At 35.0% G+C, this 18,829-nt stretch overlaps 2 protein-coding genes across 4 annotated transcripts in view; both read left to right on the plus strand.

The window, feature by feature from the left end:
• Positions 1-8,087, plus strand: part of grinaa (glutamate receptor, ionotropic, N-methyl D-aspartate-associated protein 1a (glutamate binding)) — a 33,259-nt gene extending 25,172 nt beyond the window's left edge. For both annotated transcript variants that reach the window (XM_007245745.3, XM_007245744.3), the window contains exons 3-7: positions 384-502; positions 1,498-1,698; positions 2,699-2,827; positions 3,064-3,207; positions 5,223-8,087. In XM_007245745.3, the coding sequence (XP_007245807.3) occupies positions 384-502; positions 1,498-1,698; positions 2,699-2,827; positions 3,064-3,207; positions 5,223-5,372 (743 nt within the window). In that variant the 3' untranslated portion in view covers positions 5,373-8,087. The remainder of the gene's footprint in view (positions 1-383; positions 503-1,497; positions 1,699-2,698; positions 2,828-3,063; positions 3,208-5,222) is intronic.
• Positions 8,088-11,589: 3,502 nt separating this feature from the next.
• The window catches only part of slc30a8 (solute carrier family 30 member 8), a 28,701-nt gene continuing 21,461 nt past the window's right edge, over positions 11,590-18,829 (plus strand). For both annotated transcript variants that reach the window (XM_049475475.1, XM_049475474.1), the window contains exon 1: positions 11,590-11,898. In XM_049475475.1, coding sequence (XP_049331432.1) covers positions 11,748-11,898 — 151 coding nt within the window. In that variant the 5' untranslated portion in view covers positions 11,590-11,747. The remainder of the gene's footprint in view (positions 11,899-18,829) is intronic.

Genomic DNA, 18,829 nt, shown 5'->3' on the forward strand with positions numbered 1-18,829 from the left:
ATGAATCTCCTTAATAATACAGATTCCTGTCTGGAATAAGTAATAAAACATGTACTTTTTCATTTCACCCTAGACATTCTTTCATATTGGCTCTATCCTCGGGTTTCCCCAGGTTTTGAATAGTTTTGAAATTGAAATTATGTTCCACTTCAGCAGAGAGTGAATAGAGTATGTTGATATATTCTTGGAGAGTCTATTTTAAATGATAAACTGTTTCCAGAGAGAGACTGAATTAATAAAGTCCCCAGAGTCATGAATGTTTTTAATGCATTCCACATAAATGTGAGTAATTTCAGCTGCAGTCTTTTATGCTGAATTGCTGTAAATATTTCTAAAAGGTGAGGGATATGATTTTATCAGTAACCCACTCTTTGCTATTGTAGCTCCCATGGGCAGCCCGGGCTACCACGGTGGAGATGGCCCCCCTTCTTACTATGACAATGAGGAGTTTGCCAACTCTGGATGGGAGGATAAGAGTATCCGACAGGCCTTCATCAGAAAGGTGAGATGATGGGTCCGATCTTGCAGAGATGAACACAATGAGCATCTCATGTTAATGTCATCATAACATATCATCAGGACCTCACAGGACCACCACAGAGCAGCTGTTATGTGGGTGTTATGTGGTGGCTCATTCTCAGCACTGCAGTGACACTGACATGATGGTGTGTTGGTGTTAGTGTGTGTTGCTGTGGAATGAGCGGATCAGACACAGCAGGATTTACCAGCCAGAAATATCTAGCCAACAGGGTCCTGTGGGCAAAAACTGACATTGCAGTAGTATTTACTTTGCAATATAAATTGAGATATTAAAAATATACAGCTCTGTAAAAAATTAAGAGACTAGTTCAGTTTCTGAATCAGTTTCTCTGATTTTGCTATTTATAGGTTTATGTTTGAGTAAAATGAAAATTGTTGTTTTATTCTATAAACTACAGACTAAATTTCTCCCAAATTCCAAATAAAAATATTGTCATTTAGAGCATTTATTAGCAGAAAATGAGAAATGGCTGAAATAACAATAAAGATGCAGAGCTTTCAGACCTCAAATAATGCAAAGAAAACATATTCATAAAGTTTTAAGATTTCAGAAATCAATATTTGGTGGAATAATCCTGGTTTCAAATCACATTTTGTTCATGCATCTTGGCATGTTCTCCTCCACCAGTCTTACACACTGCTTTTGGATAACTTTATGCCACTCCTGGTGCAAAAAAAAACAAGCAGTTCAGTTTGGTTTGATGGCTTATAGTCATCCATCTTCCTCTTGATTATATTCCAGAGGTTTTCAATTTGGTCAAATCTAAGAAACTCGTCATATAAGTGGTCTCTTATTTTTTATCAGAGCTGTCTGCAGTCTGCATTTATAAAATAGAGTACTCTTAAAAAGGGACAGTGAGTGCAGAAACAAAGAGGTCATGTTATTGATTTGACTGTACTCAGGCTAACTGTAGGTAATCTCAGGCTCTTACGTGTGTGTTCTGTTTCTTTTCTCAGGTCTTCATGGTCTTAACAGTACAGTTGATGGTGACGTTCTCCTTCGTTGCTGTTTTCACATTTTCCAATGATGTCAAACTGTTTGTGCGGCAAAACCGGTGGACATACTACGTGTCCTATGTAGTCTTTTTTGTGTCCCTTATAGCGCTCAGCTGCTGTGGAGAGTTTCGTCGCAAACACCCATGGAACCTGGTGGCACTGGTAAGGGTTTGCCATAAGCTGTACATTTTGTGCTCCGTGTTTCATTCATAAGGCCCTATCGCACACCCTGCGAGAGGCGTGTCGCAATGCTTGTTGCTATAATAGACTATTACAGGCCCTGTCAACAGTATATTTTTATGACTTGCACACGTGTTGTTAATATAGCATTGAAGTTTAGGAATATATTAACGCTGATGGGTGTGGTGGTCTGGAAGTGACATGCATTCGGGTAAATTTCTGCCGTGTTTCTATCTTGGCGGCGGGAAATACAGGTGCTCCAGTGACTGATTAAAACCAGCCGCGCAATCATGTCTGAATCATTGTGCGCACTGCTCAACCCAAGCACAATACCACATACCATCACTTCTTTACCACAGAAGAAAAACACTTCACCCAGAGCCTTCAGGAATCAACTATAAAATAAAATATACCTAAAATGTGCACAGTACTTATAAGTTATTATTAGTTATATTTGTTCCCATCACAACTACTTAGCAACTTTATAAGAACACCATAGTAGTCACCAAGCAATGCCATAGTAACCACCTGGGATACCATAGCAACCATTCAGCTACAACTTCAATTTCATAAGGTTACCATAGTAATTACCAAGATGCAAATACTCAGTAGCAGCATAGCAACCACTTAGGGTACTATAGCACTATAGCACACCATATAAACAGCTTTATGCCACATCAAGCAGGAATCATGTTTGCAGTTAAACCATTTTGTTTCCGTAAGATAATTCATTTTTTTGTCTATTTATTTGTATTAAATATAGTTTTTTGTTTCATATGCTGTGCATTTTTTATATTTTAAATATTGTATACTTTATATTTAATTTTTCTTTTTTTTACTCTCCAGTGTTTGTGGATTATGCTATTATTCAGGGCCTAATCTATAATTAACATTACTGTGCTAAGTGTTAATAAAATTTGTGAACGACTGATTATACACCTCTCTCTCTCTCTCTCTCTCTCTCTCTCTTTCTCACGTACAGTCCATTCTAACACTAAGTCTGTCCTACATGGTGGGGATGATTGCCAGCTTCTATAACACAGACTCAGTCATCATAGCTGTGGGCATCACTTCAGTGGTGTGTTTCTCTGTGGTGATCTTCTCCCTGCAGGTCAGTTTTCTGTCTACAAGCTTCTCTTTACTGCTCATGCAACAGTTCAGATTTCTGAAGATGTCTTCAGTTAGTATATTATCACTATAAGTATTTAATACTTAGTGTATTTAGAGGATAACAGTTATTTCAGTATTATGATTTGGTTGATTTTCTGTTTATTCAGATCATTTTAAAAGTGACATCTATTTACTTATGTTTGTTTCTGATTATCTCTTTTATCTCTCCCAAACCAGAGCAAATATGACTTCACTTCCTGCCGTGGTGTCCTCTTTGTCTGCTTAATAGTGCTGATCCTCTTCTCATTCCTTTGCATGGTAATCCGTCACAAGATCCTGCACATCGTCTATGCCTCTTTGGGGGCTCTGCTCTTTACCTGCGTGAGTAGCCTCTTTATTTAAGCAGTCTACATGTTGCTGTTAAATTATTTTTTTATTTATAACAGTGTCCCATATGTTGATAAAGTAATATGAGCTTCTTACTGTACGTGCAGTGCTCTTCCATAGAATCATTAGATGATTAGATAATTTATGGATTTGTGGTTATTAATAATGGAAATGAACAAGTGAAATAATGGCAATGCAGCAAATTTGTCTCACATTCTAGTTTAAAATGTTCACTTTTTATCTCTCTTGCATTGTGCATCTGTACAAAGTACAGGTTCAGTTTATTTTCTACTGAACCTCATGTGTAAGTGCTGTTTGACAGCGTCTATAAGATGCAAAATGCTTAAAAACCCAGCAGATTTGTTTGCATTAGATTTTTTCTGTATTTTATTTTGTGAATTTAAAAAATCAAGGAAGTTTCAGGCAGACTGAGGTTTAAAATGTGTTTTGGAGAGCAGTGCTGGAAATTCAGATAATAAAGATCAGGTTGCTTTGGTGAAGACTTGATGGAAACAACGGGAGTCTGTAAGAGAAAAACAATCCTCCCCTTTTCTCTTCCTCTTTCTCTCTCTCTCTATTTTTCCTACATTGTAAATTAATACTGAAGTCATCCAGACTATAGAGGAACACAGAAGGAATCATGTAGTTACTTAAAAGTGTTAAACAAACCAAAATACTCTGTTTTAGCTTGCAGTTTCTGAGGCTGGTAACTCTGATGAATTTATCTTGTACAACAGAGGTAACTTTTGTCCTTCCTTTTCTGAAACGGTCCTGATGAGAGCCAGTTCCATCATTCCATTTTTGATGTTTTTTGCGACTGCACAAGATACTTTCCAAGTTCTTGAATTTTTTTGGATTATCTGACCCTAATTTTATAAAGTGATATTTTTCTTTTCTTGAGTTACTTGAGTCGTTGAGTTGTTCCCACCATAATATGGATTAGAACAAATAATTCAAAATATAAATCAGAAACCAAAATTCAAGCTAAAAAACTTTTTGTAAATGTATGTTACATTGGAATTTGCATTGCAAGAATAAATCAGCCAGGTTCCAATGAGTATGCACTGTTATGAAGTGTTATGAAGGATAGACTGTGTTCTTACATTGTCTTAAAACGTATTTGATAGAGAGGTTTGGAAATTATTGGAATTTGCATAGTTATCATACAGCTCTGGAAAAAAATAAGAAACCTCTTAATAATGTTTTTCCTTGATTTTACCAAATCAAAAATCTCTGGAATATAATTACAAGGAAGATGGATGATCACAAGCCATCAAACCAAGCTGAACTGCTTTATTTTTTGCACCAGGAGTAAAGGCATAAAGTTATCCAAAAGCAGTGTGTAAGACTGGTGGAGGAGAACATGCCAAAATGCATGAAAATTGTGATCAAAATCCAGGGTTATTCCACCAAATATTGATTTCTGAACTCTTAAAAGTGAATATGAATTATTTGAGGTCTGAAAGCTCTGCATCTTTTTTGTTATTTCAACCATTTCTTATTTTCTGCAAGTAAATGCTCTAAATGACAATATTTTTACTTGGAATTTGGGAGAAATGTTGTCCGTAGTTTATAGAATAAAACAGCAATGTTCATTTTACTTAAACATATACCTATAAATAGCGAAATCAGAGAAACTGATTCAGAAACTGAAGTGGTCACTTAATTTTTTCCAGAGCTGTATATTGTGGAATTAATAATCCCACAGAGGTCACCCCTGTTTATTCACAAAGGCTCCTCCTAGGATTGATGTTTCCATTACAGCCGTTACCAGGTCTTTTCCGAGTGTTTCCAAGTGTTTAGATATACAGATATTAGCTAAACTCAAACTTTTTTAGCACACAATGAAGGCTTATCGTACTACAAGTATTATGTAACACTGCACTGGTTTGTTAGATTCTTCAATGTTCCTGAAAAAGACGAGAGTCTGTAGAGACGTGAAGTGTTAGGAGATGTGTGCATGTGCATGAACAGATCTGGTGCTAAACATTGTGTGTGTCTTCCTCCAGTTCTTGGCCGTGGACACTCAGCTTCTGCTAGGCAACAAGAAGCTGGCCCTCAGCCCAGAAGAGTACATCTTTGCTGCTCTGAACCTCTACACTGACATCATCAACATCTTCATGTACATCCTGGCTATCGTGGGCCGCTCCCGGGAGTGAGGGCTCCCTCTGGCGAAGAGGAAACGAGGTGCATCCAACTACACACGGAATGAAAGCGTTGCACTGTTTTTATCATCTCATCTCGCTGTCCCTGTAGTCTGTCCTCCCCATAACTCCTCCTTTCTCAAGGTTTACTCTCTTTAGCAGATGTACAGGGTGGTAAGCTGTATAGCTTTATGCATCCAGAAGGGCATATTTTTAACTTATTTATTTAGACAGAAGAAGAGTTCTGTTAAATTTTGCATTTTGTCTTCTCCGTGCTCAGCCCCTCATGTTGAAACTGAAGCTTTGTGCATTTGGAAATGGTAGAGTGTAGTAGAATGCCTCACCAATTGCATCCAAACAGCATGAGCACAACCTGTGTCTTTTGTTTTCCACCCTCCTGATGTCTGAGCTTGGCACTCTGCCTGGTAATGTTAGCACTGCAGTAACTGAGAGAGAGAGAGAGAGAGAGAGAGAGAGAGAGAGAGAGAGAGAGAGAAAGGATGGCAGGAAGTTGACAGAGAGAACAGAGATATGCTGATTAAGGAGACAAAGCTCCAGAATGGGATGGGATGATGATCGATCGAATCGACCCTTGTCTTCGTGTCCCTTTCTATTCATCCTCACCAGTCTGTGAACTGGTGTTCTGCATGCTAAGCTAAAACAGCAAAGAATAAATAAATGACAAATCTGAAAACGATCAGAGATACAGTACCTGTCCAAATGCCTGCTTCAATGTAGCTGTAAATATTTGTACGAAGCTCAAGCCCCTCCCCCTTTGGCTCGAGGCATGTCTGTATGTATAAATAGCCGTGGTGCTCTGCGGGGAAACATGAAATCACCTCTTTTAGGAAGCAAAGACCAAAAATAGGAAAAATAGTCCTCCAAGTATGGGAGGCTTCAAGTTAATTGAAGTGGACTTACTTCTCTTACTAACCGAACACTAATTTAAAGCTAACACACGAGCTGTGTATATATTTATGCAATATATACCATGTTTTGGTGAGTTTCGTAATTATTATATGTTATATTATGCCATACTTACACCACTGGGCTGCTTTATTACCACCACCTCCTGGATTTTACTTCTTATTGACCATTTTATTAGCTCTACTTATAGGAACATATTGAAAGTCTTTGTAGTTCTTTGATTATCGACTGCAGTCCTTCTGTTTCTCTAAAAAAAGTGTTAGTGTGTGTTGTTCTGGTACAAGTAGATTAGACACAGCAGTGCCGTTGGAGTTTTTAAACACAGTTTTTAAGCACAGTTTATGTTGGTGATTATTTAGCCATGGATCAGAGCTCACAAAAAGCTGCACACAGGATGCTTTTGACTGGATATTTCTGATCGGTGGACTCACTGACATTGACGTGTTTAAAAACTCCAGCAGCACTGTCGTGTGTGGTCAAATTGTACCAATATAACACACACTAACACAACAACAGCATGTCCGTGCAGTCCCTGCACCCTGCAGAGTCCTGGCCATTGAAGAACAGGTGAAAGGAGGGTAATAATAAAGTATACAGAGAAACAGATACAGGACTACAGTCTTTTATTATAGAGCCACACAGTGTCCTCCTATATGCTCAGTGGAGCTTATCAAATTGTGAATACTGAGCGTAGAAGCAAGGAGGTGGTTTTAATGAAGTGGCTTGTTGGTGTATACATTGATATTTCTTTTTTGATTGAAGGGAAGTGTGATTTGTGCAGTTTGTGCTTTTTGTTTTGTTTCAAAAACGCAGTATTTGAAGTTTCATGAAGGCCATTTGATATGATTTTTTCTCCTTTCCTCCTTTATTCTTTATTAGTTTTTGAACTTCTTATTACTTTGTTTTGTATTTATGTAGCATCCTGTGTCTGTTTTCTTTATTTCACCTGATGTGAAATATTTTTTCTTACAGTTCTGTAAAGCTACTAATAATGTGCTAATTATTATAAAGCAAGGGGGCCATTTATAGTGTTGCGTTATTTATTATCTATTTATTACACATTACTATAGCGCTCAGGACTGGAGAAGAAGGATTAGACAGCTACGATGGTTGTGTTTCTTCTTCCAGGAATAATTAATTGAGTTAAGGGAAATGCTCCTCACTTGTGTAGGCCTTTTCAGCACAGATTGGTATGATAGATTAGAAAAAGCATTGATCCAGCAGGAAAACCCTGTTCCTGGATCATTTCCAGCTCATCCACAATCCATCTAACCACATTTGCTATTGTGGTAGGTCTAGATTAGCACTTTACTCTGAGAAGCTTGATGAGTGCCACCACACAGGTCTCCCCACATCAGCATAGAATGGTCTCGATAAGCTGAATTTTAATTCACATGGGCTGAAAAACAGCAAATGAGCTGGCAAATATATGTAAATCTGTAAAGTAAACTTGTACACAGACTCACTTATTAATCTACTATTTCTTGGCTGGAATGTGATTAGACAGTGTCTTCTCTCTTGTCACTATTTCATGTTACCCCAGTTGCACAGTTCTTCTCTATCTTGCATGCGGAGACATCACACACTGGACTAGATGTTAAGAGACATGTTTGAAGATAATATTGAATTTTACTAACGTGGTGCAGCTCTGTTTTAAACAGCTGATGAACAGTTTTTGTGTATGTAACTAACTCCTGTTTAAATGATAGTGGAACGAGGTGTGTAAAGTACATTTTATTGCTTTGTAGTTTTCTTTGCACTGTAAATATGCATTAAAATGAAGTTGGATTGTATTCACCTACATTGCTGTGTGCTTTTCATTGTGCAGTAAAATAAAGTAAGATCGCTGATAATAATAAATGCAGCTATAACATGCCTGCAGAGCATTTCACTGATGTATCATGATTATTTCTACAGAGAAAAGTTAGTGTTCAACATAAGCATTGACAAAACTATGATATGACAACTGTAGTGCTACCAGGGATAAACTCCTAGGGGGAAATATTCTTATCACATTTAAGAAACTGCCTGATGCTCTTATGCAGAGTGACTTTATTGGGAATAATTTTAAAAGGTAAGATAATGTAGCATTAATAGTCCTTAATAGTCCTTACTTTCTCACCTTCTGTATTGTGAAAAGCTTTGTAATATCTTGTTCATTCATGGTGAGATGAGCAGAAGTGAAAAAGCCAGGGGGTGCAAATTGTCATTTGCACAATGCAATCCTGCAGCTGTATTCAGGTTGTTGGTGAGCTGATGGTCGTTCAGTATAGAGGAATTTGTTCTCTGTGATAAATAACCCAGTGCTCAAAACTATGGAAGCCCATTCCCACCACCTAAAATGAAAAGTACATTTTTACACATTATTATGAAATTCTAAATCCTTATTTTGAGATACAAAGTCTTTAAATAACCACTTAAAATGACTTTTTTAATGACTTAGTATGCCAGAATAATTACTTAATATCTCAGAATAATGATAATCTTTTGTTTTAGGTGGGGCCTTCCATTGTAAACCTTAAGCCACCACTGCCCAAAAATATTTTTTTTCAGGGCTGTGGTGGGGCTGGGTTACTAAGGGTGCTCAGCATTGTCTTTCATGTACTTTGATGTGTCCAATTACTGGTATGTTTAATATGAAATGTGGATCTAAACATTATTGTTAGTTCAATTAATTATTATTAATACTAATATAACAAATATCTATTTCTTAATTCTTTATTTCATGTCATCCAAATCCTGCATTACAGTTGTCTAGTTAATGTCTATTTTCATGCAATCAAAATTTCGGGTTGATTTTTCTTATTGATCAGAAATTATTAAGTAGAGATTAGAGTGAACAGGCAGCTCAAAAAAATCGGAATAGTAACAACGTATTTTACTGCAAAGAATTTTTTTTTAACCTAATAATGTTATATCTTAAACCTTTTTTTCAGAACATATTTTCCGATACGATAAAAGTTAAATAATAATTTTCTTTGTCATCCCTTCTGAACTAAAATAGCACCTGCATTTTTATTGTCATTATTGAACAAAATAACCAAACAAATTATTAATTCATGTTAATTTTGATTGTGTGTTTTTACAGTTAGAATCCACTAAACTGAATAAATGCTCTCAGTGTATAAAGGGAAAACTACAGAGCTCCTATGGTAAGATCATGGGGGGGGGGGGGGGGGGATAATGCATGGCCACAACTTATTAAGGTGTAGGAATGACTTATATGGCCAGGACTTAATTCCTACGCCTTAATAAGTCATCCCCAAGTTTAAAGAATCTCACTCCCATGCCTTAACCATTTCAAATCCTGCATCCATTTCAATGGACATATTTTTTTAAATGTTTTTCGCACATAGCACTCGTTTAGAGGTGTTGTTACTCAGATAATGACCCAGCCAATGAACAAGTTTATAAACCAATGAAACCGTAACTTGGCCTCGCCCACTGCACTGGAAAAGCAGTAGTACTAGCAAAGTAACAGCTAATTTGTTACTGATTTAATGGTATTTAGGACCTGACATGTTCTTGTGATGTTAATATATAGGAATGCTATTTTCTGTCTGTAACACACTCAAAAACAGGATTCAGTAAAAAAAAAAAAAAAAAAATATATATATATATATATATATATATATACACATAACTTAATAATTGTATTTTGTCTGTTTATTGCAGTAGAGTAAATTGTTTACATTTTCACAAATTATTTCTAATCAGTAAAAAAATAAAAACATGATGGGAAAGAGTATTTACTCTGGTATGCTACCCTGCTTTACGTCCGTGTGCAGATTTTTAGTTTTCCAATGCAGTGGGCAGGGCTAATCTGCTGTTTGATTGGCTAATAAATGTCTGTTCTGCTGAATATTAGGTCTCAATATGTGTGAAGTGAGAGAATACACAAGAAACAGGAAGGGTTAAGGATGATTTATAGAATAAAAAGGTCAATATAAGATATACAATATTACACACATGCTCCCAATGCAATGTAAATAAAAATATATAAATATTTTATATTAAATATTTTTGATAATTGGATTTATTTGCTATACAGATTTTATATTAGAATGTTGGTCTTCTTTTCTTTGGATTACAGACAGAAAACAGCATTCTTACATTTCTTTTCAGGTCTGAAAGGGTGGTGGCCAATAAGTCGGCCACGCATTTGTTTTTACATGATGTCACCTTAGGGGCTCCTTATAAAACAAACCCATGCCTCTTTAAATTACAGTGGAGGACTGCGCATGCTCTGTTGAACCTCTGAGGAGGCTGTGAGACAGAGTTGCCAGGTTTGCAGTTTTTCCGCCAAATTGGGCTTGTTTAAAAAATCCAGTCGCGGGTGAAATTTAGGGGTGGCTGGGTGCGTTTTTTTAGCTACTTTTAAAAATTACCGCGGCCGCCAAAAAACAAAAAAGTAACAAAAAAAAACCAACAACAACAATGTAACCAAAAATCACAAGGCGATGAAGTTAAAGAAGAGAGAAGAGAGTTCAGGAGGGGCAAGAACAGAAAAGAGTAAGAAATTCAGTTCTTTTTTGCTAATTATGTTATTATTAAATGTTCTTTACTGGGATATAAAATAACTAATAAAACACTAATGTTACAATATGATTAATGATATATAGCATTACTGATAATAAATCCCTCATAAACAAAATACTAAGCCGTACACTCATAGTTGTTTTCGCATTTTACTTGAGACAGACATACAGCCCTAAAAATATTAAGAGACCACTTTAGTTTCTGAATCAGATTCTCTGATTTTGCTATTCATAGGTTTATGTTTGAGGTAAATGATCATTGTTGTTTTATTCTATAAACTATGGACAAAATGTGTCCCAAATTCCAAATAAAAATATTGCCATTTAGAGCATTTATTTGCTGAAAGTGTAAAATGTTTGAAGTAACTAAAAAGATACAGAGCTTTCAGACCTCAAATAATGCAAAGAAAATAAGTTCATATTAGTTTTAAAAGTTCAGAAATCAATATTTGGTGGAATAACCCTGGTTTTTAGAGTTTTCATGCATCTTGGCATGATCTCCTCCACCAGTCTTACACACTGCTTTTGGTTAATTTTATGCCACTCCGGGTGCAAAAATTCAAGCAGTTCAGCTTGGTTTGATGGCTTGTGATCATCCATCTTCTTTTTGATTATATTCCAGAGGTTTTTAATTTTTGTTAAAATCAAAGAAACTCATACATTTTAAGTGTTTTTTTTCCAGTGCTGTATATTTGGGCTAATTTAAGCTTCTAAAGGGCGGGTTTTAGGCTGACTTTGGGCTGAATATGTTTGTTGGACCTGGCAACCCTGCTGTGAGAGGGGAATGGGCTGCCAGCTATAGCAGGAGCTGCAGGAGCTGTGTGGGTTTTTTTCCGAGGGTTTCTGTGTGGTAGGTGAAGAGCTGGGTGTTTGCTGTGGGGAGCAGCATTCAGTAATATTTTAGATAAGGTAATTTAGGAGGAAAATGTCAGCTTTCTCCGAGTCAGCTTTGGAGAAAAAATTGTCAGAACTTAGCAATTCTCAGCAGAGCGTCCAGACCCTGTCTCTGTGGTTAATCCACCACAGAAAACACTCCAAAACCATCGTCAGAGTTTGGTTTAGCGAGCTGAGGAAAGGTAAGAAGACCACCTTAATACCCCACACACACACTTAGACACAGAGCTGAGTTTTTATTAATTGTGTGCAGGTTGTTTAAACCTGGAAAATCTGGTTAGTTAGCTTAGCTAACATAAAAAAGCCATAAACTAGCTAAACTAGCTAGTTAGCTAACTAGCTAAACAACTAGCAGGAGCATAGCCTTAATTTTTTGTTTGGTAGCTAGTTAAGTAGTTAGGTGTATAAACTGAACGTTAGCGCTATTTGTCTACGTTAAAACACTGTATTTATGTGTTTGTTTATTTAGTAGTTAGCTTGTTAGCTTAACTAACTTAGGTTAGCTAATTTAGCTAATCTAAAAAAGCCATAAACTAGCTAACGTAGCTAACCAACTAAACAACTAGCAGGGGCATAGGTTCATGCTTTCGTTGTTAACTAGTCAATGTAGTTAAATGGGGGTATAAACCTTATCAAAGTGTCTACGTTAAATCAGTGTATTTATGTGTTAGCTAGTTAGGTTTTTGTTTTTAGGTTGTTTGAACCCTGTTAGCTTACCCTAAGCTAAGCTAAAATGCAGCCTAACATGGGTCTTGGTTTGGTTTAGCTAATTTAATTAAATTAGTTTAAATGACTTTTTAGAATAAAGTTACATGCATTTATGCTTATTGTGTATTTTTCAATTTATGTTTAGCTGTTAAACTGGCATGTGTGTCCCATATTAGCCTATATTAGCCCATATATTAGCTCACACCAGCCTGCTGAACATGTTTACACAGCTGTCTGCCTTTAATGTATAGATTAACGGCATATTAGACAGACAGACACACTTATTAGATAGATGGCTGGTTAATAAACACTTCTTTTGATTAGGTTTTTTTTGCATTTCTAATTTCTAAAATAAGCTTAGCTCTCATACTTCAGCTAACATGGAAGCCATTTTGGATCTTCTCATGGCAGCCCCTCTCTCTTAAACATCAGATCTAATGTATGCACTCAGACTCTGATGGGGGAATGTTTGCAAAAAGCATAGTACTACCCATCACACCTATAACTATACACCAATATTTAATTTTTTGTGTTTGTCTGCATGTTGCTATATATTTGTACACCAGCAGACAGCACCAAGGCTTTCTTACCTGAGCTGAAATGGCTTAGCCACTGTAAAACTATAAGAAGATAAAACCAGTGACTGTAGCTATATACATAATCATGGGGGTGAACAGCTGGGACTGCTCAAAACAGTTTCTATTCCTGGTGATCATAATTAATTATTAATGAGGGTTAAGTTAGGTAAGATTGTAGGACTCCCAAATGGTCATGTACAGCACAGATTTACATGTTATCAAAAAGTAAAAAAAAGTGGTAATAAAAGTTTTTGTTAGATGTCAATGATTTACAGCTCTGGAAAAAAGAGACCACTTCAGTTTCTGAATCATTTTTGTTTTATTATTTAAACCACAGACAACATTTCTCCCAAATTCCAAGTCAGAATAGTCATTTATTTGTAGAAAATGAGAAATGGTTGAAATAACAAAAAGATGCAGAGCTGTCAGACCTCAAATAATGCAAAGACAAAAGTTCATATTCATAAAGTTTTAAGAGTTTGGAAATCAATATTTGGTGAAATAACCCTGTTTTTAATCACAGTTTTCATGCATCTTGGCATGTTCTCCTCCACCAGTCTTACACACTGCTTTTGGATAACTTTATGCCATTCCTGGTGCACAAATTTAAGCAGTTCAGCTTGGTTTGATTGCTTGTGATCATCCATCATCCTCTTGATTATATTCCAGAGATTTTCAATTTGGTAAAATCAAAGAAACTCATACTTTTTAAGTGGTCTATTTTTTTTTCCAGAGCTATACATGCATAGTTATATGTATATTGTCACAACATGCAGGAGAATAAAAAGTATCTTAACTTTCAACATACTTTCAAAGTCAGTATAAGATTTTATTCTGAGCTATTTAATAGTTTAAGGCAATTATTATAAAATTTCACACAATGAAAAGAACAGCAGGTCAAAAATGGAGCGAGAGTGGATGTTTGTATTAGAGTGCTGCAATATTTTACGTAATATTTACATGATGAGCCCCAGGTTGTATTTGACTGAATTGCAGGTAGTTTAACTGAATTATTTATATAATTTTTTTTTTTTTTTTGCTAAATATTATTTGTCCAATACGTTTCTTTATAAGTCACGGCAGATCACTTCTTCACATGCTGCATGAATTTGATGTTTGCAGCTATTTATGTTAAAAAAATATATATTATTGTTCTTCATTACAGTCCCCAAATGCAGATACATTTTTTCACAAATATTTTTAAAAATCTTATTAATAATGTGTTTTTACAACAACAAATGAATTGTTTTCTGTTTCAGTGATATTGTAATAAATTAATAATGGCAGAAGTTTTTTTTATTTATTCAAATGTATATATTTTTTTATTTCGCTATTCAACACTACAGAATACCCTATATACCCTATACATATATGTATATGAGCAACTGTTTGCTGTGAGAACTGAGGATGTTTATTGAAGATGATAGAAATCAAATCTGTCCACCTTTCAGTAAAATTCAAGGTAAAAACTATTTGAACTGGTTAGACTCTGGTAAATAAATATATTTTTAATAGTATTAAGTCTTCTTTTTTAACCCTTCATTTTGTTTAAATGAGTTCAATGGGTTTAAAAATGTCCATGTTTTCATAAAAATATATGTAATTCACAAAAACAAATGTCTATCAATATATCAATAAATATATATATATATATATATATATATATATATATATATATATATATATATACACACACACTACATTTACTCTGCAGATAAAAGTGTCACAAATCCTTATTTTCACCAAATCTGATATTTATTTAAGCCTGTTCACAGTGAAATGTTAGTGATCTATGTCTGAACAGACACATGCAAAAAGAGCTATGCTTCACATGAGGTTTCGGCTTCATTTTAGCCTGCAACTATCAACCGGTTCCAGTGGCAGTGACGGTTATCATATGTGCTTGAGCTCATTGGAAGAAGCACACCTCGGCCACTTCCTTTTTTGAGTTCTTGGTTTTTACATTTTTATTTATGTATTATTATTATTTAATAGTTTAAGGCAATTATTATAAAATTTCACACAATGAAAAGAACAGCAGGTCAAAAATGGAGCGAGAGTGGATGTTTGTATTAGAGTGCTGCAATATTTTACATAATATTTACATGATGAGCCCCAGGTTGTATTTGACTGAATTGCAGGTAGTTTAACTGAATTATTTATATAATTTTTTTTTTTTTTTGCTAAATATTATTTGTCCAATACGTTTCTTTATAAGTCACGGCAGATCACTTCTTCACATGCTGCATGAATTTGATGTTTGCAGCTATTTATGTAAAAAAAATATATATATTATTGTTCTTCATTACAGTCCCCAAATGCAGATACATTTTTTAACAAATATTTTTAAAAATCTTATTAATAATGTGTTTTTACAACAACAAATGAATTGTTTTCTGTTTCAGTGATATTGGAATAAATTAAAATAATGGCAGAAGTTTTTTTTATTTATTCAAATGTATATATTTTTTTAATAGTCTTTTATATTATTTCCACTTTGCACATTGCACTTTTTCATTTTTGTTTGTAAGTGGAGCGTGTCTGCCTGGGCAATAGCTGGTACATCACTAAGGTTTCTGCCACTGATTTTCATGACTGGCATGTTTATAACATCAGTCATAGAATGTTTCTCTCATCTACCAGATGTGTCAGGAAGAATTACATTACTGGTACCAGGCTGATATTAGCTCATTAGCCAAAAGCTAATTAGAGACAAGCACTTATACATAATCAGTTGGAGCATAGCAAAGATATTTTAAATTATTTTAATAATATTGTCTACCTCTAATTTGTCTCACTCTTGACACAACCTTTTAAACTTCAACTCTGTTTTTCACTTTGACATCTTTTGAATCTGATGTTCTTTGTGTTGTTTCAGAATTGCTCCAAAAATGCTCCTAAATGACATTACTTGGAATAAATAAATAAACTGAAAGCTTAGAAGTTTTTTTTTCTTTTCTGTAAAGTTACAGAGTTTGAGATGCTTGTTTTTTTTGCATATTTGCAACAATATTTTGTATGCTATGTTAGTTGTGGGTCTTGCTTTATTTTTGCTTTTTAACACACACATACTTATGTGGTACTGTAAGTATTTTTCCTGAGAAAATTAGAATAATGCAGAGCTCCTTATTTGGCAGTAAGTGGGTATTTACTCAGTGAAATAATAGTTATTTTACATCTGACCTCTCCTCATATGAGTCTACTACTTTTTTATTATTATCATCAGATCAACAGCTGGTTTGGTAAATCAGAGCTTAATAATGGTAAATTGGGTGAGCTGATGATGGAATTGAACACAGCCTCTGGGGCGCTGGCTGGTGATGTCCAGGATAAATCTGGAATCAAGCTTTGTTCTACAGATGAGCTCACACGATCCTAACTATTTTCCCTAAAATATGAAATTGTTAGTTGTTCTCATAGACTGTATATAGCTGGACAGAGCATCGTCTCTCAGAAGTGAAGCCACCACAGGTCGGGCGCCCCCTGCTGTTCGGTTTCAGAAAGCTGTGTAACCCCACTCATCCCCATAGGTTTCAATGGCAAAACAGACAACATTTCAATCATGTTTTTTTCTAATATACTGTAATTCTACCTCCATTATTTAAATGCAACAGCTAGTGTAACCTCTGCTTATATTGTCAAATTTTTATATTTTATATAAATGAGTAGGCTGTCTCTCCACAGTCTTTCTCCCTACTCTGGTCTCTACTGCGCAGAATCGGGTGTCAGGATCGCCAACATGGCGGAAGATTTTGGCTTCATTTTTATTGAATGAATGGGAACGGCGACACGGCGTCCATCTTTTTTTACAGTCTCTGGTTATTCTGTATTGTTCATTATACTTTTTGTCTTCATGTAAATTTAATATGAACATTTTACAGTAACAACTCTATTATTTATATATTTTTATATATATATATATATATATATATATATATATATATATATATATATATATATATATATAATATAATATAATATAATATAATATAATATAGAGCATTGTATTAATCTAGCGTTCTCCTGAAATAAATAAACAAATAAATCCAGTCGGTCATGAAATAATCTAAAATTCAGCTATACATAATATCAGTATAGCGGTATATCCTCATTTTTAAACAGCCTTGTTCCAGGTTGTAGTGGGTGAAGGTGACACTAGTGAAGTATGTAGCAGTGATGTGGAGCAGTGAGACAAACTTTTCAACGTAGTGTAGAGGGTGAAAAACTTATTATATATGCCAGTAAAGAGCTCATCGTTAATGCCAAGCCATGAAAGATAATGGAGTTGGCAATAGAAGTATTGACTACTGCAAAACAATACATCAGACAAGATTATTAAAACCGAACAAAAGCTATAATAAAGCCCTGTGAGTGAAAAACACAGGAGGGATTAGCCTGGGGAAGCGATGTCTGAATATGGCCTTAAGCGTTACAAAGGGATCAGCAAAGGCTCTTTCATAGGGAGTCTCATATACAGCAGTAGCTTAGTTTTCCTGGTTACTTATACACACTGGCCTCTCCTGAGGTTTAATCAACAAAGGCAGAATACACACTCACTATGACAACAGTGACCCTGTCTCCAAGGGAAAGGGTCGAAGAAGTACTGGGTCTTTAACAATATAATTTCGCTATTCAACACTACAGAATACCCTATATACCCTATACATATATGTATATGAGCAACTGTTTGCTGTGAGAACTGAGGATGTTTATTGAAGATGATAGAAATGAAATCTGTCCACCTTTCAGTAAAATTCAAGGTAAAAACTATTTGAACTGGTTAGACTCTGGTAAATAAATATATTTTTAATAGTATTAAGTCTTCTTTTTTAACCCTTCATTTTGTTTAAATGAGTTCAATGGGTTTAAAAATGTCCATGTTTTCATAAGAATATATGTAATTCACAAAAACCAATGTCTATCAATATATCAATAAATAAATAAATATATATATATATATATATATATATATATATATATATATATATATACACTACATTTACTCTGCAGATAAAAGTGTCACAAATCCTTATTTTCACCAAATCTGATATTTATTTAAGCCTGTTCACAGTGAAATGTTAGTGATCTATGTCTGAACAGACACATGCAAAAAGAGCTATGCTTCACATGAGGTTTCGGTTTCATTTTAGCCCGCAACTATCAACCGGTTCCAGTGGCAGTGACGGTTGGGCTTATCACATGTGCTTGAGCTCATTGGAAGAAGCACACCTCGGCCACTTCCATTTTTGAGTTCTTGGTTTTTACATTTTTATTTATGTATTATTATTTTTTTTTTTTTACATTTCATATTGCAGTGACACTGCAGACATTTCCTGCTGTCTGTAAGTTCAGTCATTTCTTTAGAAACACAGAGCAGTTGTGATATAAAGGTGTTCTAATTATTTTGAAGAGAGACCTCACCCCAAATATTTAAGAGCTTTGTTACCTTGATGTTCTGCCACTGAAAACCTCTTTCATTGTCATTCTTTTTTCTCTTTTTCCACATGCCTTTTTCCATCTCATTAATGTAAAAAAAATAGGGCATGACTTTTGATAGGGCTGTTTAAACTGATTCACATTTCTGTGTATTGTATATATGTGTTGGACTACCCCATAAAAGTGGGCCAAATCAAAATTTCTGATTTAGTGTGTGTTGCTGGTCCCATATGATTCTTCTAGTTCACGTATAATGAGAGAGATCAGATTTGGGCCACTTTTACCTGGCCTTACATAGTCTTAGCTAGACTTTTAGTTAAGTACCTTAATTTAGATTGGGAACTGCTAGGAAGGAGCATCTTCTAAGATCATGGCCACTATGGTAAACTAT

The sequence above is a fragment of the Astyanax mexicanus genome, chromosome 3 (assembly GCF_023375975.1).
Source record: "Astyanax mexicanus isolate ESR-SI-001 chromosome 3, AstMex3_surface, whole genome shotgun sequence".
Taxonomy (NCBI): Eukaryota; Metazoa; Chordata; class Actinopteri; order Characiformes; family Acestrorhamphidae; genus Astyanax; species Astyanax mexicanus.